The sequence below is a fragment of the Rissa tridactyla genome, chromosome 11 (assembly GCF_028500815.1).
Source record: "Rissa tridactyla isolate bRisTri1 chromosome 11, bRisTri1.patW.cur.20221130, whole genome shotgun sequence".
Lineage (NCBI taxonomy): Eukaryota > Metazoa > Chordata > Aves > Charadriiformes > Laridae > Rissa > Rissa tridactyla.
In genome coordinates, this window is record NC_071476.1 from 16,534,994 (window position 1) to 16,562,215 (window position 27,222).

At 40.3% G+C, this 27,222-nt stretch overlaps 1 protein-coding gene across 1 annotated transcript in view; it reads left to right on the plus strand.

Annotated features, from left to right (window-relative positions):
• TENM2 (teneurin transmembrane protein 2) overlaps positions 1-27,222 on the plus strand; it is a 1,855,021-nt gene that overhangs the window by 1,661,498 nt on the left and 166,301 nt on the right. Inside the window, exons 21-22 of the mRNA XM_054217271.1 lie at positions 9,903-10,137; positions 23,213-23,451. Coding sequence (XP_054073246.1) covers positions 9,903-10,137; positions 23,213-23,451 — 474 coding nt within the window. The remainder of the gene's footprint in view (positions 1-9,902; positions 10,138-23,212; positions 23,452-27,222) is intronic.

Consider the following 27,222-nt stretch of genomic DNA (forward strand, 5'->3'; position numbering starts at 1 on the left):
AAGGCAACGTACAGCAGCAGAGTTCTGTTCCCGGCACAGCTTGTCGTATTTCCCTGAGCTTGTATCAAACAATGTGCAAGTAAATGGAAATGGTGAAACCGTATCAAGATGTCTGTCAGCATCCCACACAGATGTGTAGTTTGGGTTTTATTCCAGACTACTCTTTTATGATGCAGATAATATGCATGGAAGTCTTTAAGCTTTAACGATGATTGACTTGCATGCCCTGTAGAGGATAGCTTTTGCTCTTTACATTTTTGTTAAAATGTACTAATTAGACATTATCTTAAAAATGTAATCCTCTTCAATGGGTAGGACTTGTCTTATGTATAATTTGGAAAATCTATGATCAGCGGTGGGTTTTTTGCTTGGATATTTTTGGTGGTTTTTTTTCACAGCTAGCTAGAAGGTCAGGCGGAAGTATATTGCATTTCTAGGTATTTATCTAATGTAGAAGTTGCCTCATTTTTTTTCTGCTTACTTAAATACATTATTCAAATATTCTGGACAAAAAAAAACAACAAAACAAAACAAAAAAAAACCCAACTGTTTGAAATAATAGTTAAATTTAGAAGAATATCTCAAGTTGGAAGGGACCTGTAAGGATCATCAAGTCCCAGCTCCCTGCTCCTCGCAGGACTACCTAGAACTAAACCATATGACTGATAGCGATTTTTGCAAGGTGGCAGATGTTTATCCAGAGGTTTTAGACAAACTGCAATCTTGGTATTTAATTGCTGTCTAGTTTCCTGTGACTTTAGTTGGGTAAAGTATTGGGGTCATCCTCTTTTGCCATTTTTAAATTCTTTAATATTGCCACTGTCATCATTGTGAATATAGCATTGCACCTGAGAGCTGTTTTGTCTCTTTCTTTTCATGGTGCTAAAGTCCACTTAGTACTGTGGTGATCTCAGATGTTCTGAAGGAAGAAACACTATATTATTCAATTATCATAGCTACTTTTATACCTTAAATAGAAAATGCATCTATTCCCTCCTTGCTCAATTAATACCGTATTTCTATGGCTCCTTACTCGAGTCTCTTTGCATTGCCTGTCTTCTCAGAAAAATAAAATCATGGCCTTGAGACAAAGAAGGACAGGTAAAAAAGATGTTGATCCGAGTACCTGGGGCGAAGCTGTGTTTTCAAAAATGTATGTCATACAGATAATGGGTAGGATTGTGCTATTTGCTCTCCTCTTGACACTGGAAACAAGAAGCTTTGCCGAAAGACATTACAGTTCCCTGCGTTCTGTTTGTTCTGGTAACGTGGGACCACTTCAGTGTTGGGTGTCTGCCAGTACGATTACCCAGTCTCTTCAGGTTGTGAATGCGACTGCCTTCTCCATGCTGGAGAGGTAGGGACAGTGCATATTTGAAGTGGCAGCCCGAAGCTTAGAGTTGCGTTGTAATGGTGGTATCAGAGGCAGGCTGGGTAAACTGGGCAGAGGATGTCAGATAAGCGAGCAGCATGGTCCCAGGAGATGAGTAGTGGCGGTGTTTTCTTTTTCACTGATTGTAAGTGATTAGACAGATGTATTTTACAGAAAAATAAAAAAAAAAGAAAAAAGGCCCACAGCCTTGTTCTGGGAGCCTCCTCGAGCTCACGTAATAGAGAGCTGCACTGAGTTTTGAGGTCTTGATGAGGATTAAGTTTCTGCAAGACGCTATTTAGATAAGACAACACTTGGTCTTCTCTGGCTAGTCCAAGTTTTCGGGGGGCTGCTTCATTTCTTCTGCGCTAGAGCGTGTTTTTCTAGCTTGCAGTACATTTCTTCCTGGCAAATGCAGCAGCAGTTGGGTATTTGAGGTACTACTGAAAGGACTGCTGGGCAGCACAGCCTCAGTGGGGGCCTCATCACGAGGACAGTAGTTTGCCAGGCACCCGCCCGGCACCCAGGCGGTGGGTGATGGGGACTGGAATCAGCCCCCGAAAGCCGGTCGCATCAGACGACGCATTTTGAGACGTTCTAGCCCAGCTGCGGCACCCAGTGACAAAGACCCATCATTTTCATAGCTGAAATTCTCTTGTATTGATTTTTCTGTTTTATTATGTGTGACTATGGGGGTATAGTCCTTGGTTAGTTTGGGGTTTTTTTCCCTTCACACACTAAAAACTCCAATTAAAAACTTTTATAAGAACTGCTGGCTTAATGTTGCCTTATTTGCTGCCGAGTGATAAACTGCGTGAGGGGCTTTCATACCCCACCTTATCATATCCTGTGTTTTTACTCATTCACCCAGGATTTCATCTCCTGACTAACAGAACCTGTTTGTGGTAGCTGAAGTTAACCTCTCTGGTACCTTGAAGAGTCAGGGAACTTTGTCAGGACTTCTTATTCAAATGGTTTGTGCCTGCCTTTTTTATCACATGCCAACCAAAAAAAAGCATTCAAGGCAAATTCTGCTGCCTATGGAAGAAATGCCAGTCGGGTAGTGTATTGCAGTGTGGGGTACCCTGGAGGCAGACAAATATTTGTTTCTTTCTTGTACTTAGTTGTATCTCGCCTGCTTTTAAAAAGAGAAATTACCTACTGAAAAGTCTGATTCAGTGCAGCGTATGCATTGCACGATATTTGCTTCTCTTCACTACAGCATTACGCAACACTCCTCTTACTTTTTCCATATAGTCTACACCAATTATTTTTACCTTTCCTACGTGTTGTGAAACAGATGGTCCAGGTAGTAAATACCTGGCTTCCTAGGAGCAGCGAAATTGAATTGTCCCGGGAAGCTCCTCCAGGAGCCTTATATTTACTGGTGTATGTCAGTAAGTCTTCATGTTAACAATTCTTACGTATTGGTGTTTATTTCCACCATTTGATTATCAGGTGGTTCGGCCTAAAGGAAAACCTGGATTTAATTATTATTTTCCTGCTTTCTTTGAGCTGAAGGGGTAATATTGTAGATATTTCTGAAAAGAAACGCTCTAACCCTGAAAACCCATGTAACAGCATTGTAGTAAGATGGAACATATTTTATTTTCTTTTAAATAAGAAAACTAGTGTATTTTTGTTGATACTGCTGTTGAACTGAAAAACCTCTAGACTGGTGTGCAGTACGCGTTATGGTGAATCTTCCCAAGGCAGGAGTATAAGATGGAATAAGAAAAAAACTCAGCGGTTGTCAGAAGTTAGTGCTGCTGGGAAGTGATGATAACTCTGCCTGAGAAACAGAGAAATTACTTGATGCTGAAAGCCATGTTCAATATATTTAGTTTCATTAACAGTTCAGCTGCCAAACCTCACAGTGGTGAAACTTGATATTACTGGCTCTTAGAACAACAGAAGGGCTCAAAATCGCGTCTCTGCTGATAGACCTTTCCTTCTTAAAGGATCTGCAGTACCTGGAAGGCTGATTTATTAAAAAGCTCACCTAGGCATCGCCGGGATCTCGGTCTCCTATTAGGTCTTCTCTCTGACACAGTTACTTTCTGTAATTCATTTCGAGAGACTCTTTCTTATATAATTTTTTTGTGAGGTTAGGTGTAACAAATAAAAAAAGATTATTTTGGACAATGTCTAATACGTTCTGTGATGTTTCTGAAATAATCAAGACAATGTATTGCATTAAAGCACCTGTGACTAGCATTTCTTTTGGCCCCTCGGAAAACAGCTTTGTGTGGAGCTGAGTGGGTTATGTAAAATCCAAAGTACTGCTGCCGTAGCTTCGGGGACGGCTTCCTATTGCACCTGACTCCAGACTCACACTGAATTGGAAATTACAGGACAGTTGTTCTTATGTCACTACGAAAATTTTCAGGCTCCCCCTTGCACCATCCAGGGAAATAGCGGTTTTGAAGCTGTGCTCCGATCAGGAAAATGTCACCAGGCTTTATGTGCTGGCCTTAATATTTCTGTTCTGAAATTTCTGTACGTTGTTCAGAAAAATGTATGTCTTCACTTTCTCTTTGGTGTGATTCTCGCTGTATCAGGTTGTGTCAGCTTTGGAGAGGGTTTGTGTAAGTCTCTAGATAGGGTTCAACTCTTTCACGTTCTCCAGAAACAGGAATATAGAGCAACATTTAGCATTCTGCACTAAAATGTTCCATGATGGTGATGACGATGGCAATGATCAACTTTATTACTTAGAAATATATGTCTACGCTGTTCTTTTTAGTTCTTCTTACATCAGTGCCTTCTTCAGACAGAAGTCATATATCTAAGCTAAAGAAGATAAATACTCCCTCAGTCTCTCTGAAATACGTTTTATATTTATTTCATTATCGGAAAACCAAATGAATCAGTTGATTGGAAAAGATGTGGAATGCGTGGATTGCTTTTTAATTGGAAAGAATACTCTTTTCTTTAACCTCTCTGTGGCTTATTTTTATGATATGTAAAAGTGGAAATAGTGTACCTATCTTTATATATATAATATATATATATATACACACACACATATACCTATATACGAGTATCACAGGACACTGAGTCCGCAGGAAGCATTATTATTAAAGCAATGTGTTTTGCCATTGACTAGCCATTATTTTATGCAGCCAGCGCCCCTCGTGCAGTGTGACAGTGAATGTTTAAGCGATGTATTTCAGCAAATAATTATTAGTACATGGTATCTCAGATAATATGATTTTGTAGGGCAGTGGTTTTTAACCTTTTTGTAGGTGACCCTCACTTGAGAAGACTGGTTATAGGACCGTGATCCCTCAGGTTAGACTCCTGGTGGAGGGTCTTTGTCGTCGCTTGTGTGAGTATGCACACCGCTTTTCCACAACCAAGCGATTCAGCCGGAATCGCTCAAGGGCTGGCTCAGTCCGAGTGGCTTATAGACACTAAGACAAAATCCTAGACTTTATCGATTAAGCCACCTGTCCCCTTTCCTCTGATTATCTGGATGTTGTGGGTAAGCGATGGGGTATTTTTTGTTTGGTTTTGTTGTTTCTTTTTTTGCCACAGCAACATTTAATTTTCTATTCTAATATTGTGCTGAGGAGATGGCTGCAGCGCACTGGCAGAGACTGATAAGTGACTTACAATTTTATACCACACGTTTGCTGAATTTTCAGTTTGATATGTACAGTCTGGGATGACAGCCAGTCATTCAACCTATTCTTGCCTCAAACACTGTAAAAACATGCGGACAAAAGAAGGAACACCTGGCAAATGTTTTGGGTTTACAACAACAAGAGAGAGAGTTAATGATATCCATGGTTATGAGCGAGATAACTTGCTTCTCTACAGCGTATGTTGAAAACATTTTCAGAACGCTTAGATTCCATTTAACTGTAGCCTTGCACAAAATAACGTGGAGAATTAAAGCAAATGAACAGAAGAACCGAAGCAGACATAGCATAGAACAGAGCCGGCATTGCTGGGAAGGACCCCTGGTTCCACCCCACCGCGCTCGAATCCCAGGGTGAAAGCTGGCCGTGGAGGCGGCGGCTCCTTGCGATGCTGTATTATGTTCCTGGGTGTTTCAGTGCTTCCTTTTCTTCCTGACTCTGAGTAATGTGATCTGCCTTTGAAGATGAATTTAGCTTGGAAGGTGGCCCCGTGGTTCTGTGAAAAACCTGTTCCTCATTGTGATAGCCGATGATGTGGTTTCCTTGACAAAACAGTGCGGTAGGGTTATTTGAATAAAGAACTAGGAATACTGAAGACTGGGTTTCTAATGCTGCCTAACAAAGATTTTCTGTGGGTTTACTTAATTTTTTTCTTTTAACGCATCAGCTTCGTTATCTTTTTGTGTTCAGTACTTGTTCAGATGTATAAGGAAATAGCTGCATCATTGTTTATTTCAGAAAAATAATATATTTTTTTTTCTTTCAGTTCTTTTGTGAAAAGGATTGATGTTTTGTTTATATGTATCTTTAGCATTTAATCATGGCACGGAGGCTAATTCAGCACAACCGAGATACAATCTACGTTACTTTTTTGAGGTAGTATTGACAAAGAACTGAGATGCTGGGAAGCGATTGCTTTTGCTTAGATGAGGGATGCTGCTGATTCTGCTTGGAATTTAATCTGCGAGGTGGGAGATTAACTTGTTCTCCTCAGATCGTTGCGTTGCATGGATTTAGTGCAGGCGTTAAGTGAGCGGACCACAGGCTGTAAAGAACTCTGAAAAATAACTTGACCACGTTAAAGCAGATCTCAAGTTTCACTTTGAATTCTAGGCAACGTCTGAACTGCAGAAATAGGTGAGAGAAGCGGCGGTTGAAGTGTGTGCCCCGGAGCATGCAGCCATCCCTGTCGTACCTGCAGCGCTGTGACACCCAGGGGCTTTTCCCCATCCCTGGGGCTGTGCTGTGCGCTGCGCGGCTTTCCCTCCCGCTGGTGCAGGCAAAAGAAGGCAGACCACAGTGACTGGATTAGGCTCAGGGTTGGGTTTTTTGTTTGGTTATTTTTTTAAGGAGACAAGTGGTATTTTGCACCATTCTTTAGCTGAATTTTACCTCTGCAGTAGCCTGATCTGTTTAATTATTTTACTGAATTAAAGAATGAACAGAGCAAAACATGATTGGTTTTGGTTTTTTTTTTTTTTAGCATTTTGGTTCTGATTAAACCCAAATGAGTCGACTGGATAGCTTATGATTACTTCAAAGATACGTAGATCAGGCCTTGTATTCTCAGATTACTTAATTAGAACACAATTTATCCTCACTCAGCTTCTAATTTGCACCTTTGAAATGAACATTGCTGATATTCTTGACTGCAGTAAGATCTCTCGAAGAATCGCATGTTGATTATATGGTCATCGGGCCCTGAATTTTCAAAGGTGCTCAGCACAACCAATGTGTACTAAATTTCATTGGAATTATCTATGTTTCTCTATTTGGGAATTTAAATCAGAAATCTAAAAAAAAAAAAAAAAAAAAAAAAAGCCAAAATAGGGAGGGGTACCAGTGTTTCAGATTTCCCAGTTCTCTGATTCTCATTGTGGTTTTAAGAGACTTCTCCTTAAATCCTAAACGTTTGAGATTGTATAGTGTATTCTGGTGAAACCCCTAATTCATGTAATAAATGAAAAAAGGCATCATTTCCCCAAACCAATACTGGCAACTGCCACGTCAAAAATAAAATCTCTTTCCTGATGTAAAAAGCCAGATGTACTCCATCAAGATGCTTATTGTGTTTAAGCTTCCAAATAATAAAGCAATCGGCAGGAGGCTGCAGAGCATGTCATATCGTCAGGTACGATGTGCCAGTCCCTTCAGCTGCTGATCTTTTATTATGGGACAGGTGATTTACTTTTCTGAACTTCTGAGCTCAGCAGATTTGTAGGTACTGCTGTTGAAGTTTTAATTTAGGCAAAGATGCTCATAAAGAAGTGCTCAGATGTTCAGATGCGAATCCAATTTTATATCCCTGGCAAGTTCAATAGCGTTCAGCTTCTGCTTTTGATTCATTTAAACAGATTTATGAAGAAGAAGCATATTAAGCTTTTATCTCTCTCATATATACTTATGAGTGTGTGTGCATGCTCCCTAGTTAGTACCTTATATATATATATAAGCTTTTATATGTTTTAATATAAACTATATAATATCGATATAGCATTGATACTGGTATTTGTTTTATTAGTCTCTATTAAATGCTATGTTCATCTTATGCCAGGTTTCTGAGGTTTTGCAGCAGCAATATATGTTCAGTTACTTCTGCACAGATTATTTCGTGCAGTACATTTTATTTACTGTGTGGGAACTGAGTCTTGAGGCAGATTAAATTAATTGGTGGCAACTTGAATTTGGCTCTTGCTTCCTTGAAATTCTGTTCATTCTTATTGATGTGCAGTTAGCTCATTTTTATGAACATCCTCTGTGATTTTGAGGTTGCAAGATTCAGAGTCTTTGTATAGCTGGCACTACTGCGTCTCCCGGAGCAAAACTTTATTGTTTATGTGGGTATGACTTTTCCATATTTATCCTCCAAAAGGAAAAGCTGCATCCAAAGTCAGCTGAGAAAATACGAAGCACGTGAATCTTCTGAAGTAATTTTTAACAAAAGGGCACGCGTTTGTGTCTTATCACTCATAAATATCCACTTATTGAAATCCAAACATGCGTTGTTTAAAGCCAGAACGCAGACTAGGAGAATAATTCCACTTAAGCTTCCATGCATGTGGATATTGTCCAAACACGTTTTCTTCCTGCTGTGTCTTACTCCACATGCTGCTGGGGAATGGAGCAGGACCTGGTGTAGATTAGGCATTTATGGGATAGGAGGTCCAAATGGGGGTTTTAAACACAGAGTTTGCTGGGCTAAACAGTCTCTTTCAAGCTCAGGTAAGGCATAGCTGAGGCAAGGATAGTGAGGAGAGCAGAACATATGATGGCCCTAAAATTTAGGATGTGTTATGAAAGGTGTCTCTGTATTTAAAGCAGTTGACGCTACCATAGGGGGAGCATTTGGGCAACAGAAATTAAAAAAAAAGATAAACTGAGCAGATTTAAAGCAGCATGTGAGGGATGAAGAATTTATTATTGTTCCCTTCTTAAAGTCTCTTGACCCGGGACAGCTTCTACTTGCCTTGTGCAAGTCCCCGGAAACCTGCCTGTCCCATCTTCATGGGCCTAAAAGATCCCCCTGAGTGTGAGGGGTGTTTTGAGAAGAACTTTAGCATCCCGAAGCCTGAAGTGATGCACCGGGTTCAGTTCCTGGCCGTGTGGCCTGATTCTCCATTGGGATTAGCCCCCCTTGAAGATTTTGTTGGGGTTTTGGGCGGGTTTGTTGTTTTTCTTTAAATATTGAGCTTAATTAACTTACACTGCTTCTATATTTCATTGTTTCATATAAAAATAGATCAGTCTAGCTGCAAATGTTTTTCCCTTCTGATGTTTTCTTTTATTGTTTGATTCATTAAGTACAGAATGTGCTTCAGTTTCTAAAAACAAACATACATCATTATAATTACAGTTTCCTAATATTACTTATTCTGATTATTGTTCACTGGAAAACTACAACTTGGTATAATGACTAAAGCACGCAGTTCATAATACACTTACGGTGTTTGTTTTCTTTAATCTCTTTCGCTATTTTTATTAAAAGTAAATTATTGCAACATACAGAATTGCACTTAAACTTATTTACCATTCTGCATTATGTTTAGAAAAGCGACTATGCTAGAATGACACCTGCTTATTCTATTTTCTTCTCATGCGCTTTTTATTTTAATCTAATTGATTAGAAAAATTGATTTTCATTATCAATGCAAACATGTCAGTACTCAAAGAATGAGAAAAGTGTATACCCTTCGTTATCTCTCAAAAACATCATCTGCCAATTTTCAATGAAAGAGGCTGACAGAGTAACATGATTTTCAGATCTTGCTGTGTGTTTGTGGCATTGCAAAATAGAAAAATACAGGCCAAATCCTGATCACGTGGAAGAACATGAAAGATATCATCATTGCATTGTTGCTCTCTTTTCATATTTGGAGTTTAATCTTCTTTCACTGGCACAAATACTCTTCTTTTGAAGCTGATTGGTAAAATAACAGTGAGTGAGAGCAGAATGAGATCTCTGATTACATTTTATAGAAGCCTAAAGACCATATTCACAAAAGCCGTTTTTAATCCATTAAGATTCATCCCCTAAAGTCCCTGATAGAAACAGGGAGGAAAATGCTCAATCTAGACTGCTGTCCTGGCTCCTCCACAGAGGAGTCCTTCTCCGGGAAAATCCATAAAGAAGTATTTTAAAATCTAAATATAGCCTTTGTGAACATCTCAACTGTGCAGCCTCAAAACACTGTTTTGTATCTCTGATCTCTAATGATCACTGGTGATTTAACCATGTTCTGATGCCTATAGGTCCAAGCGGCCCACAGGCTTGGTTTCCTGTTTCTGAGATTTGGCTTGTTTTCCAGGCATTGGTCCCGTGGAAATGCCAAGGAGAATAGTATCGTCAACACGCATTGGTGATTTATTTTTCTTTTCTATTTTAGGCCCTTCAAATCATCACAGCCAGTCAACGCTGAGGCCGCCTCTCCCTCCTCCTCACAACCATTCACTGTCCCACCATCATTCCTCTGCCAACTCCCTCAACAGGAACTCCCTCACAAATCGCCGGAACCAGATTCATGCGCCCGCTCCGGCGCCCAACGACCTGGCCACCACCCCCGAGTCCGTGCAGCTCCAGGACAGCTGGGTCCTCAACAGCAACGTCCCTCTCGAGACCAGGTGGGTGGCACGGACGGACACCCCAGGGGATGCCGCTGCAGGGTGCTCTGAAGCGCACAGAGGAAACGGTTTGGCTCGTTAGGAGATGAGGTTTTGTTCACTTCGTGTCAGTGAGGGGTTTGGCTGACACAGCGTTGGGAGTTAGTGACATTAGAATATCTGCAAGCCTCTGATGTGCTTTGCGTTGGAAGGTAGACAGATGGGCATCTCTCTGTTCACGTGTCCCATTTTAAAGCCTTTTATTCATTTGGACCATCCCTGCGTACCCAGCTCGTGGTATTAGTACAGCATTCTATACTCACAGGCTCAGGAACAACTTACTTATAAGTCATATTAACTGTGCTGCTGAAAAATTGTACAGTTTGCCTTTCCCGAAGTAACAAATAGAGGCTCATTTGAAATTACGCATTTTGAGAGACCTTGAGAAACAATCCCTGATTCAAGACTGACAGTACTATAATTTTAATTTATATTTCATCCAGCATGCAAGCTCATTTAAATCTCTTCTGTACGTCTTAACAGCTTGATGCCCGTGGGGCAAACAGTTGCATATAAATGAAAAGGTGCAGCACTTAGGGCTGCCGGATAAATAAATAAATAAACGCCTGACATGCCGCCGTTCCAAATATTCTGGTTTGTTGTAATTTGGGGTATGGGATGTCAAACATATTTAACTTGCGCTTTAAATAGCGGAGCTGGCAGAGCTCATCTCCCAGAATTTAAAATTAGCCGTTGTGCTGAAAGAAGTGGTTGGGATAGCGGGGTGTCCTGCCTTGCCCAGACAGCCGCACACACAGCGTACAGGTAGAGGAGCTGGACTGCATCTAGCAGTGGCCAGTGCCGTGGTTTCAGTTGCCTGGTTGCCACAGCTTCGGAGATGTTTGAATTGCAGCCTTCTGGGAATTTAATGCCGCCCTGCTGGGTTCCTCCCAGAGCAGTGAGGTTTGGTGCAGTCACACCACGGCGCAGCCCCTCCCAGGCTGCGATTCAAGATTGCCTTCTGCTCTGGAGCCCTGCGAGGAGTTGGTATGGCTGGATTGAAGCTTACAGCACCCAGGCCGTTGATATTCAGCGGTTAATCAGAGGTTGTGGCACTGTGGGGAGCAAAGGAGACTGAGAAGAGCAGGGAGTCTGTGCCCCAGCGCCGCTCTGGAGCGCTCACAGGGGGCTTCAGTCGCATGGCCCCATTTGGCTAAAATGCTAACATGGGTGCCATGAAGAAGTGGAGGGGTTGAAGAGCAAATGCAAGTTATCTGAAGCCTGAAATGTCTAAAAAAAGAAAGGAAAGGGATTCTTACTTACTGAAGTTTTGGAACTAACTTTGGCAAAAAAAAAAAACAACGAAGAGTGAAGCTTGGCTCTTAACTCTGCTGCTTCTGTGAGAGGGTGGTACTATTTAGAACTTAATTTTGGCATCCTGAATTTGGCATTTATTGCTAGTACTACAAGATAGAAGTGTTGGTCCCATTCAGCCCAGGCCAGTCATTGCTGTGTGGTTCATTGCCCAGGATTATAGAATAGTTTTAATTCTAGTGTAGAATGACCCCCTACTGTTCCTTGTCCATCTGTTTTCACGGGAAATTGTTCATGGGTACAACTCTACCTGAAACGTGTCATTTCTGATGGCTTAAGATTGTGCCAATTTACCAAACACTTTATATAGAGGGAATTTCTCGGGCTATTCATAATACTGGCGTCCCTGAGAAACAGGCGTGGGCATTTGCCTGGCTGTTTTTCTTCTAACGTCTGATTTTGTGCCTATTCCCTGTCAGTGGAGACTATCAATTCCATTGCTAACTTTGGTTCTTCTCCTTTTCTTTTTTTTTAATCATAAAACCTCTGGGAATATGCACGTATTCGTGTTGATGACAAAAGGTTACTTTGTGAGTACGGTTATTTTTGGAGGTCGCAAGATAGCCGGCAGTTAATGGGAGCTTTTCCATAGATAGGTTTGTCACAGGCAAGCATTAAGATATTAGAAAACATCCTGACAGGATTGCTGTGTTCTAAGGCTATTCCAGAGTTGCTTCAGGATCGATTTTTCTTCTTTTCCAATATTGCACACCTGACAGGACTTGATGACAAGTTTCATCGCAAGAATATTAACTCAGAAGATGATGATTTTGATTCCTTTTCTGGTTTGCAGCGAATTTTGCTGCAATTGATGCCTGCAGAATCATTGGAGACTTTCAGAATTAGCCTGTAATTCTTTCATCTCAAAGCCGGTATTTCATCTCCATGCATACCAGTAGCCACGAAAAAAAGGGCAGCTTTTTGGTAACTTTTGTTCAGCTTTTACTTTATAGCTTTGGCTTGTTGTGAAACAGTGATCCTTCTTAGACTGCCTCTTCACAGTGCGCTACTCTCTAATTTTTTTTCTTGTTGTCAGTTTATTAATCTCAGTAGCGGAGTGCTCAGGAGGCAAAGCCAGCCCTGACAGCACCTGCTTTATCATGAAAGAGTTTCACAACTTTTAGTTTTCACCTTTCAGTTACCTTCAGTAGATTCTGCTCTCAACTGAAAAAGATGTGCAAGCGGTCACATTACGGATTATGAAACAAGAAGTGGCACCTGAGCTGTCTGAAGGGAATGCTTCATGTCAGCACTACAAAACTCAGATCACAATTTAGATTCCAGACGTCTCCTTATCTACCAGTACGGAGCGCTGAAATCATTGAATAATACAACGTGTGTCTGCATGTTGTTGGTTTTGGTTTTTTTTTTTCTGGTAAGAATGTTTTTCCCTTCCCTTCTTTCCTTTGCTGTCTTAGGCAGTTTGGGCTGAATTCAGACTGTTTGGAGAGAGTACATTTCCCAAATATATCCTTTCTCCACCTCTTGTTTCAATATTGATGGGGGAGGGGGTTAATGACACTTGTTTTATTTACTTTGTGATGTAAAGTAGGCTTTTACTGCTTGCACATGTTTTCACGTACCCTCTTCAGGCAATTACACCCCATGTCTGCATGAACACTTTGTGGTTCTGTATTTTTTCATAATTGTGCTTAGCTGTATTGTAGTAGCTTGTTGCTTTTAGTGGAGTTACAAGATTGCAAAGTGCTTATGCAGAGTTGTTAATTATGCTTTTTTAGAATCATAGGATGGTTTGGGTTGGAAGGGACCTTATAGACCATCTAGTTCCAGGCCCCTGCCCTGGGCAGGGACACCTCCCACTACACCAGGTTGCTCAAAGCCCCATCAAACCTGGCCTTGAACCCCTCCAGGGAAGTGTGCTTGATATCAGTGTGCTTGTTTCTGGTTCAAGGCAAACAAATATGGACTATATCTTCCCTAGTCTGCTGCTGCTTTATGGCTGCAACAGGGCCCCAGGATGGCTACGTAAGTGTTCTGTTTTCTTTGAAATAAGGGTCCGTAATGGAAAGGTTGAAATATCATTAACTAAGGATGCAGTAATGCATTGCCGTAGCGTTTTTATGGTGCTGTTTTTATGGTTTGTTTCTGCAGTACTTAGCTGCTTTACCTTTAGGCTCGGAGCTGCTGTTTAATGCTCTTTAACTTTTATTGTCCTCTTGCAGTCTATTTGAAACCTTCTCCTCCTCCTCCTTTCCAAAGTGCTGGTTTCTACGTTTTCCAGTTAAGAGGTGTTCCTTTATTGCTTCTTTAATCATTGCTTTCGAAGGGGATGAATGATGAAAATACTACCTTTGAACGTCCCGGTGTGGGTCTCATTACTTCCAGACAGCTAGAAAGGCAGCGCTCTGCTTTAAAGCTTGAAATGTTTTGAGGGCACAGGGAGGAAAGTATGACTTTGCGAGGAAGGTTGGCATCCCTCTTTGCACCGTGAGAGTCCTCTCCGGTACAGGAACCTCACACAGGGCCACCTGCAGGCACCGGCCAAAAACGGGGTGACTCATAAGTGAGGATAACAGAAGGGCTTTCATGGATGGATGATTGACTGAGATTGCCTAATGTACTAATGCCTGTTCCGGTACTTTATATTGATATTAATTTAGCTGGTACCAATATAATTAATAATACTTAATCCAGGAGGAAAAAGAAGGCAAAAATAAATAGGAATTAGTCTTATTCTTTAGCCCCATAATTAGTCTCATAGTTTGAAATATTTTCAGTTCAAATCTTTCAGTTGTAAAGATAATTTTGTATGTATGTCTGTAATTTTTTTGAGCTTGCTCACAAGGATCCGTTGCTAGGCTTCAAGGAAGGCTGTAACATACTAATGTCTCTCCTGTATTTCAGGAGAAAGGATGATGGTTTCTTTAGCAGTGGTCCAGATCTGGGGTCATTTAAGCAAAGTTCAGCTCCAAGACTGAGCAATCTGAAAATTAGCCTTGATAGAACCCCCGTGTTGCTTTTCAAAATATTTGCCTGCTCCCGGGGTTGAAGCTACGTTTCTTACTCTGCCTGTCCGATTCCAACACAGGCAGTCGGGTGAGCCTGAGGAGAGCGAGCTAGGGCAGAAATGGGAGATCAATGGATGGAATAGCACCATGAGCTGTATCCCAGTCGGCACCAGTTCAGTGCATGAACTCAAAATCGTGGGGCATCACAGCGGGGAAACATCTGCACTCAGCATTTTCGTAGCTGCAGGCTTCCAGGCAGTGAAAGAATGAATGCCGTACAGAGTGGCTATGCACAGCCTCCGGCAAAAAGCCAAGAACAGAGTACATGAAGAGCGGGATTTAGTGCTCAGGGGGTTTTTAATTTTTTTTTTTTTTAAAGAAATAACAGTTTTATGTTTTTACTTTAATGTTAAAATAATGGTTTTAAACTGAAAGAGAGTAGATTTAGATTAGATCTCAGGAAGAAATTTTTCACTCTGAGGGTGGTGAGCCCCTGGCCCCAGTTGCCCAGAGAAGCCATGGCTGCCCCATCCCTGGAGGGGTTCAAGGCCAGGTTGGCCGGGGCTTGGAGCAACCTGGGCTGGTGGGAGGTGTCCCTGCCCAGGGCAGGGGGTGGCACTGGCTGGGCTTTAAGGTCCCTTCCCACCCAGACCATTCTATGATACTATAAATACCTGAAATACTGCTACTGTGGCATTCGGATATTGTGCTGTGTTAGGGTGTCAAGATCAGCTGCAGAACTTCTGAACTGAGTACGTAAACTTGAAGTTTCTGAATGTGCAGAAGTTCCAAGTTACAGCCACTCTCCACAATTGTCTGCCTATTTTCAATGATGTCTCAATATTTTGATATCTTTATACATGATGCAAAATGTTCTGGAACAGAATAGTGAAACAAAATTTCTTTTCCTTTTGTTAATGCAAATTTCTAGGATATATTTGGCATAACAAACAACTACTTGGAACAGTGAAATAACTCCTCACTCTCGTTTTGCTTTATCTTATGTGGCTCTCTCTTACCACTGACAAACTACACGGCTACAGGCACATATGCCACAGTGTTTAGTCCTCTGAGTTTGAGGGCTGGGGCAAGAACTGACTCCTTCATTCTGTTGTTCCTGCATGTGAAGGTTAAATGGGATCTGCATAGATAGATTCTGGACCTATCTAAAAGTAGAGCATTTCAAAGAGTCGAGTAAAGCACAGTCAAAAGCATCCCCAAGGACTTCGCACATTTGGGCCGTGTACTTGGAGGAATTCCAAAAACAATGTAGAAAGGTCACTTTTAGCAGGCTACTGTAGTATTGTTTTCATAACAAATGTAGACTCGTGATAGGAGAGAAAAAAGCTGAAGGAAAACACTACAAAAGCAGGATCTCAACCAAAATGCTGGTTGAGAGAATCAATCTAGATGTACTCCCACTCACAAAAGCTCAAAGAAGTTTTTACAGATTGCAGATAATTGCGTGTTTTCACGATCTTGTTGATTTGCATTTTTAAGTTTAGTGTTGTGCAGAGGGAACAGGCAGCATGAGTGTCTGTGCAGGAAGAGGCAGGTACACTGAGGGTGTTACTTTTAATCTCAAATGATGTCATTTAGGTTTCTATTTTTTAAGTTTACATGTAGACTGATAACAGAATTATTTTAGACATTTGAGTTTATTATTCTGTTCTATTATTTATAGACTTGAAATATCACTGCTGTTAATACTGTCTCTTTTTTTCTTGTTACGTGAGTAGTTGAATCAAGAGGTAGTGAAGAGCTTACATGCATGCCTTTTAAAATAGAAGTGTTTTGAAATTATGTTCATTAACTGATGTAGAAAGCTAAAAATGAACGGACCTATTGAAATGCAAAATACTGTTGTCATTATCATCATTACCGGAATAACAAATGTAGGCATTAGTGGATTTCATCACTTTGGCTGCACTATGCAACATACTAAGACATTTCATAAGACAAGTTTTTCCACATAAGAAGGGAAAGGTCCTATAGTTAGAGCTGATTCAGAGCTGCCTAAATCTTCCTCTATCTGCATTATTGATCCTGCTGCCATTTAATGTAAGTACATATGCAAAGTAATTGATTTTTTGTGTTTATGTCTGTAGCTAGTCCTGTTACTCTTTACTAGGCGTTAACTAGCAGTTTCACTGCTGCCTTCTTGGGGAATAAACAATAGTGGAAGAAAGATATACATACATTTCAAGGGCAAAGCAACTATTTACTGGCCTGACTCACAGAGAAGCTGACTGGGATTTAAGCTGGGAGGCTGGGGGAGTGTGCTCACCGCCAGTTGCAGGGCACCCAGGATCTCTTTTGGCCACACAGGCACTGGTCAGGAAGGTAAGGGGTGGCCCTCGTAGCTCCCCGTGGTCTCTGGGCTGCCCTGTGCCCCAGCTCCATCACCAGCCGCTCGACCCTCGCTAGCCTTCCTGGGTTTTCCCCTTTCAGATTTTATGCCTTTCCATATTGGTGTTCTCCCTCTCACAATTCTTGAGCTACTGATGACCCTCATCTCAGCAATCCTTCCTCTTTCTGTATTTTTCACCTTGCTTTTCTCCAGCCTCTCCCGCAGCAATATGTCACCACCGAGCAGCTTTCCTGGTAGAGGAGCCCATGCTCTGCCTTTGAGACGTACCAGAGCCAGGCCTGGAACACGCAGCCAGAGCATCCAGGGGCAGCTTACAGCAGGCATTAGAGAGAGAGAAGGTTATAAAAGTTTATCCAACAGTATCTCAATTAGCATCTTCCACATGAGAAGCAGGTTGTTCTGTAAAAGGGCGTCCAGTACGGAGCTAACGCTGCAGCTGCGGTACAATACAGATGTTTTGCCTTGGTTTACCTGCTCTGTTTCCAATTACAGCTTTGTGAACGTTGTCTGTTTGGTTTTCTTTCATAATATTGACAGATCAGGGTGCCCAAAGGCTGGCACATGCCTTTTTGTACAACACCCTCCCTTTCCATCAAGCAGCTTTCAATTACCGTGCTTTTGTGTGTCCAAATGTGTCTTTGTCAGGAGTGTGGGGATGGCAGTGACAAGCTCGTCTGGTACTTCAGGCAACACCCGTGACACTCTGCTTAATGCTCTGCATTTTTTAGAAGACTTTGCCTGGGGATGTGAAGAACCCAGCCTTTAAGGAATGATGAACCTTTCAAGGGCTGGGAAGCTGGTATTAGAGCCTGCACTGGAAGCTGGGCGGCTGCTGCGAGGTTCGGGGTTGCGTTACAGTGGGTAGAAGTGTCCCGTTGGTATTGATGTGTTCATTCTGAATTATTGTTGCTGTGGCTAACAGAGCGTCCTTAGTCCACCATGCACAGTTAGTTGCAAATTGATTCTCTGCAGCGGGCTGAAAAATACTGAAATGGTGTGTTGTCACGAGGGCTGTCCTCCGGTTGCAACAAGCATTTGGGTGTGAGGGTGCCCGTAGGCACTCTTGGGTGAGATGGCCAGTTCACTTATGTGTATTTTAAGTAGCTTTACACTGAAAAATCTATCTTACTGAGTTTAGTCTTCAGATTTGATGTGATTGAGACAATTTCTTGTACCTATGTAATTTCAACACACATAAATAACATTTTAAACCTTTATTGCTGACTGTAGAGCATGTGGGGAACACCGAAGTCCCTGTGTTCTGGGCACTGAAAAGGGTAGAAACTTCTGTGGGGTGTTAGCAGGTCAGAGACCCCCCAGCTGTGTAAACCTGGCTGGTAATCCTGAGCTCCTCTGTGAGAACCTGAGAGCAAGAACATGCAATTAAATCTCATTTGGGGGAAGACTGAGAGACCCTTACACAGGTAACCGAAGCTTGCACCGGTCTGAGTTCGTTTTAGCATAAGAACAGCTTGTAGTTTTCTTCAATCTTGGTTTCTTTTTGTATGGAAGTTAGAAAACTGCCATAAAACGTGACTGTCTGAATTTGGCAGCCACTTTGAGGCTTCCACTGGCATAAAATCATACAATCATTGAATAGTTCTGGTTAGAAACTGACTCGTCGCTACTTTTTTGGAGGACTTAGAAGACTACAGGAGATTCTTTTTTTTTGCCCTGATGAAAGCCTGCATGCTATGTTCTACATTTCATTGTTCTTTTTCTGCTAAGAATAAATGTACAATAAAATTATAGACAGATGTAATCAGCTTAAAGATATTTTTTATGTCCTAGAAGCACTAAATCGAGCTGTTACTATTCTCTTGCTATGTATCTTTTCTGTTTATTAATTACTATTAAAAACCTGTGGAAAAAAATATGAAAAAGGAAGATTTAACCAACTACAGCTCTCTGTACTTCTATTTTCATGCAGAATAAGCTTAGGATAGTATGAGGAGGGAAAGAAGCGATTTATGTTAGAAAATATCTTGTTCTTCCTTTCTATTACAGTTTTTCATCACAAAACCCAATATTATTTTTCTCAACTGATTCTTGCAGCGTGCTGCCATGACAATGTGGCCAGAAAGGAGGGGGGGGGAAAAAAGATTGTTCTCTCAAAGAATATGGAAGTTAATACAGTGTCTGTCAGACCACTATTCCCTGAACACCAGAGGTCCTTTTGACCTGTGGGAAAATAAATGCTATAGAGAGCTCTGAATTAATGAAGAAAGCAAAATATAGCTTTTTCCATTTACCATTAGTCCACAGAACTGCAGACAAATGTCCCCGCGCAAGCTCAACTTTCATAGATGTCACCTTTCTCCTGGCATCAGCGATGAGGTCCCCGTCTGCGATCTGGCGCATCAGCAGCACACGCTGCTTAAAACAAAGCGGGGGGCATTTTACGGCCCCCAAAGCTGCCGAGCAGGAGAGGAGAGCACTGAGCCAGCTAAAGGGTTAACCTCTTTTCTGAAAGCTCCTTCCATACCTTTCATGGACGCTTAAATTACTGAATCACTGTATACTGACAATCGTATTTTGTAATTTTCCAGTGTAGGAATAGCTTCACGATGCTCAGAAATTAGGGAGATTGGGCTGAGACTTAGTAAATTTACTGCCATGTTTTCAAAATAGGAATTTAGTCCTAATCTAAATGAAATTATTAATGCTAATTGTGAGGTATAAAATGTGTTTTTCTTAATAGCATTTGGTAGGTGAATAGGTAAGACAGAGAATATACAGGTTTTTTAATTCTAATATGGAATGTATTTGAAATTAATGAGTGGGTACAAATAAGATCATTTCTTTTCATAAGCAGTCATTGAACAATACCTCCCAGTCTTACCGCTGTGAGACTGTAATTAATGTTGATAAATGCTCATGTTCTCCCTGTGCAGCTTGGGCCCACAGACAATTGGTTGTACCAGAGCATGTCAAATCCCACATAAAAATATAGCTATAGATCATTGGGTTTAGGGATAGAGTTGAGACAAGTCAATTTATTTCCATTAGTAGCTGAATCTAGACTTAAACTCCAGGGGTCCAAGTATTTTGTCTGTTATGTTCTCAGTCTTTCTGCTGTACTTCACTGTCACGTAAGGCGTTCCTGCTCATCCGGCCTCCAGCTCTGAATGCAGTGCCAATTTTCCAAGAGGGCTTGGTGGATATTTAACGTATCTTTAGTTAAACGTCTTTTTAAAACTTTTGAAGGCAGAATTTCTGTATTTTAAAATGGTGCACCGTCTTCTAATGATTGCCACTTCGTCAGAAATCCTTTTATGGAGGCAATAAACTTTCAGCTTTCAAAATACATGGGCAGGACTCACAGGTGTGACAGAATTCAGAGTTTATCCAATGATATTTTTTCTTTTTTACTTTGAGAACGACACCGTTCTAAGTATCCGTTTCAATTGGTCTTTTTTTGCTTCTATGAAGTTCTGATCAGTTTTAAGAACATAATAGAGATCACGTTTGCATGTATTTCAGTTTTCTTTATATATTTTATGCATCTCAAAGTGGACCACAGCGGAACTATTTTTTTCTTCTACTTTTTTTTCTTATCACATGAAACAGTATATGATTGACATGTTCTATTAAAACATGCCTAGATATTCATTAATTCAATTTTAATGGGAGCAGAGTTTCATTATATATCTGAGTTTACTTTAACAATGCTTTATATTAAAATTTCTGTTGGTATTGTAGCTGCCTTCTCAACTAAAGAGGACGTAAAATTCCTGGGTTTAAAAACCTTGACATCTCAGATAAAGACGACGCCAAAGATTGCAATTTCCAGTTTGATTCTGTGAGGTCTGCTTTTGGGCTGGGAAAAGGAAAGAACTGGAAGGACTGTTTGTTGTAGGCTCTTCGGTCCAAACCTGAAAGAGCAGCTCATGCCATGAGGATGTAGGAGGAGAAGAAGGGGGTCCTGGGCTGAGGCGGGTGCAGAGTTGGCCCAAAAGAGAGAGATGAGCCTTCCTACCTGCCTGTGTCTCACCAGATCTCTCCTCCTCCTCTCCTTCCTCTCGTCCTTCCGTCCTCGTGCTCCGTGGCACTTCCGTCCCTAGTTCCTGTGGAACTGGTAATGTGTTCCCAACACTGGAGAGCAGAAAGGACTAAAACTGCTTCTTCTAACGAGTATTAATCAGGCTTTAACCAGACAAAAGGAACGGAAGGGTCAATAGATCTCCGTAACACAACCAGCCTGATAACATCATTTTCCCAACAGTGATTTTAATTGAATTGCTGCAAAGTAAAGAATCATTCAAAATGAAGTGTTCATGAAATCCGACTTTCATTGTTTCTCGCTTTCTTGTAACTGGAAGGTGTGTTTTTTAATTTAAAAGGCTTGGTAATTTTGAGGGGGAAACCCTTATAGCATTTGCCTTTACTGTGTTTTCTCATAGGTCATATACAGTGTGCAGAAAAGAAGCAAATCTAATGTCTAATGAGCCTCACTGATAAGGAAAAAGGAAGGGCAACTTTACTTGCAAAAAATTACAAATGTTTCTATTAAGTAGCTGGCTAGAATATTCCCTTTTCATTCTACTTCTTTCTTTGTTTTACGAATAACTGCAACTTTTAAAAAAAACCTAACCCAAAACACAGTATTAATCTGCTTGAGATAGTTAGGCATTGCAGGCCACTTCTCCCTGTGTACTTCTGTGTCTGAAGTTTTTTCTGAGGTGTCTCCAAAACACAGAGAAAAAGTTCAGACAGCGAATACTACCACTATCTTAGGTGACTGAAATATTTTCTAAAACAAACTAAATTTTGATCGTTGTTGTAAGGGATGTACGAGGTCATTTGGGGTTAAAAAAAAAAACCAACAAAATAACAAAAGCAGTGTCAAAATAAGTGATTTTTCATGTTCATTAATAAAGTTTATTAATGACTGCATTTAAAAAAGACTGTATTTTCAGAGGCTATCCTCAAATGTGAGTGTTTAATCGTAAAACCGGGAAACCTAGCCAGCCTTCCTTTTACTGTCTTCTACAGTATGCAAGTTTCATGCAATTTATTATGTTCTGGGTTTCATTTCAAAACAAATGCTTTAATACTTTTTAAAATCACTTCAGATATTCTGTATAGTAAGTATACAGTAAACTCTGTGCATTTCAGTTTCAAACTTCCAAATCATTGTTGTAATAAACAGTGATCGATTTTAAAGTTTTAACATGTGGGTCGAGAGTGACATACGGGATTCTGATCCGAATAAAAATGTTAAACATATTTATATTTGCATCTGAAGACTTGGGTTATTTTAGGCTATGGTTTTGCTGATTTTGGAGATTACTGAGTATCTTCATTCTCACTGATTCCAAGGAGCACTTGTTTTTCGGAGCTGTGAAGGGACAGGGTATGGAACACGTCTCCAAAGCTCTTTTGTCTCCAAACAAGTGGCCTTCCTGAAGACCGCTGCCTTCCTTCTGTGCTGCTCTTTTCATTTACTGGGAACGTGCCTGTCGGCAGTTCTTCCCGACTGTCAGAAGCTAATGCAGAGAAGCAAGCCTCCTAGTTTGCTTTCTGCGTTTCCTCTCTCTGGAATGTGGTGGCAGCATTTTCTGAGATTTTGTTAGGTAATGTATTTTGTCCCGTATTTTCTTCTTAATAAATGTATGGGCAGTTGAAGTCCTCATTTTTTCTGCTGAGTCGTGTGCTTTTGGTGATTGTCCTAGTTGTTCAAACCAGACCTGTGTACCATTAAAATAAAATAATGGTTAATTTTAATTCTGGTAAGAACTCTTCTTACAGGACGACGGTTTTCGCTCAGTATGTTCTTAATTATTTTTTTTTTTGCTGGCAGCTTTTGCCAGGAATGTTAATGAGACTCATAATTTTTTTTATCTTACAGTATTTGTTGGGTAGTGGATTCCTCAGGTAAATCGTGTAGACCTTTGAACTCAGAAAGGATGTTTTCTCATAAAGTTAAGTGTTCTGTTATACTAATATACATTGCAGGTATTTTGTAGTGGCTTTGTCCTAGTCAAACCCAGGCCATAAGGAACTGATAGTGACACCAGTACTGAAGTTGAGCTTTGTTACTAGGCGTCTTAGAGGTGCCATCTCGACTGGTCCTCAAAGACATTTCATCGGTCATGCTGGTGTTTTAGCTAGCGTCTGGTCAAGTTGCATTTAATTACGGAAAGGATTAAGCAGATATCTTGACAGAAGATGTCCTGAAGTGTTGTAGTGACGGTTGTTAAGCTCTGGTAGCAAAAAGACTATGAGAATTTTCATCTCCTTATTTCTTCATACAAAATCATTTTTCTTTTTAGTTGAATTGAACACATCGTAGCAGCTGGAATGGAATCAGAATAAGAGATGTTCTTTCTTAACTGCAGGACTTGCAGTTTTCAACTATGTTCTATTTTGTATTTTTCAGGCATTTCTTGTTTAAGACGTCTTCTGGAACTACTCCGCTCTTCAGTAGTTCTTCCCCTGGTTACCCGTTGACCTCAGGAACAGTTTATACTCCACCTCCCAGACTGTTACCTAGAAATACATTCTCCAGGAATGCGTTCAAGCTGAAAAAACCCTCCAAGTATTGTAGCTGGAAATGTGCTGCTTTGTCTGCAATTGCTGCTGCAGTCCTGCTTGCCATCCTGCTAGCCTATTTCATAGGTAAGGCTGTGTTTTCTCTGTCAAATCACGTGGCTACGTCAGCAAATGGTCAATCTGTTTCACAAATTAGTTTTCTCAATGAGCAAAGAAAATCATTATTCCTTATACTAAATAATGAGGAAAAGTAAAATGTTCAAGTCCTGTTCACTGTCACAAGAGCAGTGGAAGCAAGAAATCGATCCCGAGTTCTCAATGTGCAGTGTTAACTTTAGGTGTTGGATACACATCTCTCATAGATGGTCCAAACAAAGGGTGATGTAAGGATTTTTTTGATGTACTACCATATGTTTAAAAAAGATATTTTGAAAAAAACGTGATAGGTGGTGAATCCATATAAGTAATAGAAGCTACTGGCATTTGAATTCAAATGGTACCATCGCAGGATGCCTTTAGATAAAAAACACAAAATCATTTTGATTACTAAGTCTCAGTCTGTATCTGTCTGTGTGCCTAAATTCACAGTTGTGTTAGATCTAAATGGTAAGGGGATTCCATTTTGTGTGCTGTTATTTTCCATATTTCACATATCCTTAGTATTTTGTAAGCAAACATCTAGAAAGGAAACTCTAATTATTGTGCTTATTTCCCATCATTAATGTACTAATACTGACCACACCATGTCCTAATTCTTTCTGTGGTCTTTCAAGATTTTTTTTAACGTGCTTCTGTTATTTTGACTTTCTTAATTTAATTCCTTTCTGATTCCCCCTGTGCTCCCCTCGGTGACCCCCTCATTGTCTGTTGTTTTTGAGGTTTTTCTAAGCGTCTACACAAATTAGATGTGTGTTTTGTACCTTTTACAGTGCCTTCGACAATACATTGATAACAATGACATGCTGCACAAACTTCCTAGCTTCTCTGAGTGAAGGACAAAATTATGGTAGCTTGCCGATATTTTCTGTTAATACTTTCCAGACCTATTCTCTGTGGTTTTTAGTTCATCTCTGAAACTATTCTCATATATAGTGCTCAAAAGACCTATAGATGTACTGAATTTTCTCCCTATTCTCTCCATTTGAAGAGAATAATATTTTATTTTTTTTTATCCCATATAACCAATACATATCCAACAGGCTAGACGCTGTTTTCTAAGGAAACCCCATTTTTCATACTAATGAGCTTCCATATGTAATTAATATATACATTAGCAAGAGCGAGCTGACTGGTTACTTTATTGCGGCTGCCTCCTTAGGCCAGGCCTGCACCCAGCATACTCAATACTACAGAGATAACCGTCTTTCTGTACCTCTCTCCTCAGAATAACAGGCTTAGTTTGATATATAAATAAAAAGATTGGAGAGCACATGATTTATTGAACCTGACAGTTATCATACAACAGCTCTCTGTTTGAGTGATTATGCACATGGGAAATGATATACTGCAAGTTGAATATTTTAATCATGTGCATAACTTTGAAGTGATGGATTATGAAATGTATTTTTCCTTGGTATTTAGGTTACTGTAATCTAAAGCAAAGCTTTGCGACATGGTTATTGCTTTATACGCTTTCATATACTGTCTAAGACAAGAGAGAATGTAAGGCGATGCATTGACTCTTAATAATTGATGACTGATCTATCATTTCAAGTAATGACATAAGTGATCTGTTTTGACAGAAGTTTCTGAGGTCTTCTTTCCTGACTAAAGAGTGCCGAGTGCGATAGAGCAGGCTAGTGAAGACGAGAAGGCAGGTTTTAGGAAGAGAATATTGGCTCAAGGATTAAATAATGAGAAGTTACCTAACAAGCTTTGTGCCATACACAGTAAAGAATAAGTATATTGAAGAGTAGCTGCCAAAACCAGAAAATAGCTGCAGTTAATCCTGTGAATAAATTTGGTGGATCCACTGTGATCGTAATTGAAAGTGATGGAAAAGCGAGCAGAGAAAAGAAAAGAAAGAAAACAAAAAAGAAGTTGCATTGCCTTAGGTGCATGAGAACAACAGAAAGGCAAAAGGGATGTGCTTTAGGCCATTCATTAATTTAATTCCCTCACTCTCAGCAAAAAATTCATACGATTCATTCCACACGACAAAGAGCACTAATCCACCCATCAAATAGCTGGGGCTTGCTGTCCTCCAGTGGTATGACTTAAGGTGCTTGACACTTAAGGCGCTAAATCATCTCCTTATCATAATAAACCTTAAGAAACTCTCCTTGTTCTGCAGTTCTCTGGAGGATTGCCTTCTCCTGAGTATGTGCAGAACTTGAGTCCTGGGAAAACTAAATATCTGCTCTCCTGGGGAAGGAGCAGCAATGCAGAATACCAGCTGTCCCACTCTTCTGCAGCTCTTTTGGAGCTCCTGACCTACTCGCCCCTGAACCGCTGTGGAGACAAAATAACTCTGCCTTGCTCTGTCAGGAAGAAAAATGTTTTTCTCTTTTCAAAATGGGTGACTAGAATAATGTGCAGATCAGACTAAAATCCCAATTCTGTCCTAATCATTGAGACAGCGGGAAAGGGAGAGGCGTCTGCCAGGAGAGCTGGCAGTCTCAGGATGAAGAGAAATGTTAAGTTCCCCAAAGACGCGCAGAAGGAAGGGCAATACTCCATTTTGCAGTAACATCTCCTGATGTATTTTGCTGTCAGAACTTCAAGCATAGGAGAGGCTTTAAAGGTGCTGATAATGTTTTTCTGCCGTACATGTACACAAAGAAAATTTCTTGCTTTCCACCATAGCAGAGGTTCTATCACTGGGGTTGCATCAGCTAAAAGTAATAGTTATAAAAAAAGTCATCAAAATTTGCAGCAAATGGTTCTGCTGCTTAGGTTTGTCAATATATCTAGGCTTCGTGAAGATGACCGCATCAATGCTAATCAAGACTATTGCAGGACTAAATGAAAAAGGCAATGCTGGCAGATATGAGGTAAATTATATCGAAAGAATACTTTGAAGTTCTCATAGTCTTCAGGAGTTCCAAGTAAATTGTCCTATAATAAGAGAGATGGAGGGGAACTGATATGGATAGATCATTGAAAACATGCTGTAAACCTGGGACTTTCAGAGGACTGCCAAAGATTATGGGGGGCATGAAAAAATTTCTACTGAGAGGCAATTTAAAGACACAAGCAAAAAAAAGTATCATGATAGATAGAAAAGAATAAATATTTTAAAAATTATTTAGGCATTCTGATTGCCTTTCTGATAACACACAAAAATACAATTGATGAAATGAAAAGGTCGTGTGTTTAAAGCTTTAAAGATGAATTCATAGTGCATAATAACCTTTGGAGCCTTTTGTCACACTACATAATTGATGTTAAATAAAGATACTACTGAGATTTTAAGAAGTTAAACATTTGTCAAAATAGTGACAATATATCTTGTTAGAAGGAAACTTTGGTTTTTATTTTCTTTTTTAAGATGCTTGTAGATTGATGGCTTAGATCGTAAAATGCCACTGAAGTTTGGATATTTAAATAGACTCTTCCTTTGTTGTCTTGAGTTTTCCTAAATGTTCCTCTTAAACTTATCCTGACTGATGACTGGGAAAAATTTCTGCAGGGCTGTGTGGCACTGGTCTACTGTGATAGGGCATGTGCATGGGCAAAATACACTAGGTTTTGTATGCCGACAGTGGGCCGTCTTAGACTACTATTCTATACCTGAATTCCTTTACCCTGACGGAGTTTATGCAGAGATTTTGACACATGTCAGATTAATTGGGCTGATGTGTGTAACTTTGGGGGGTTTTTGTTAAAGGAATAGACAGAGGCACTATTTTTAACAGCAGAGAATAGGAAAAATTCACTTCAGTTAACTTTTTCCTT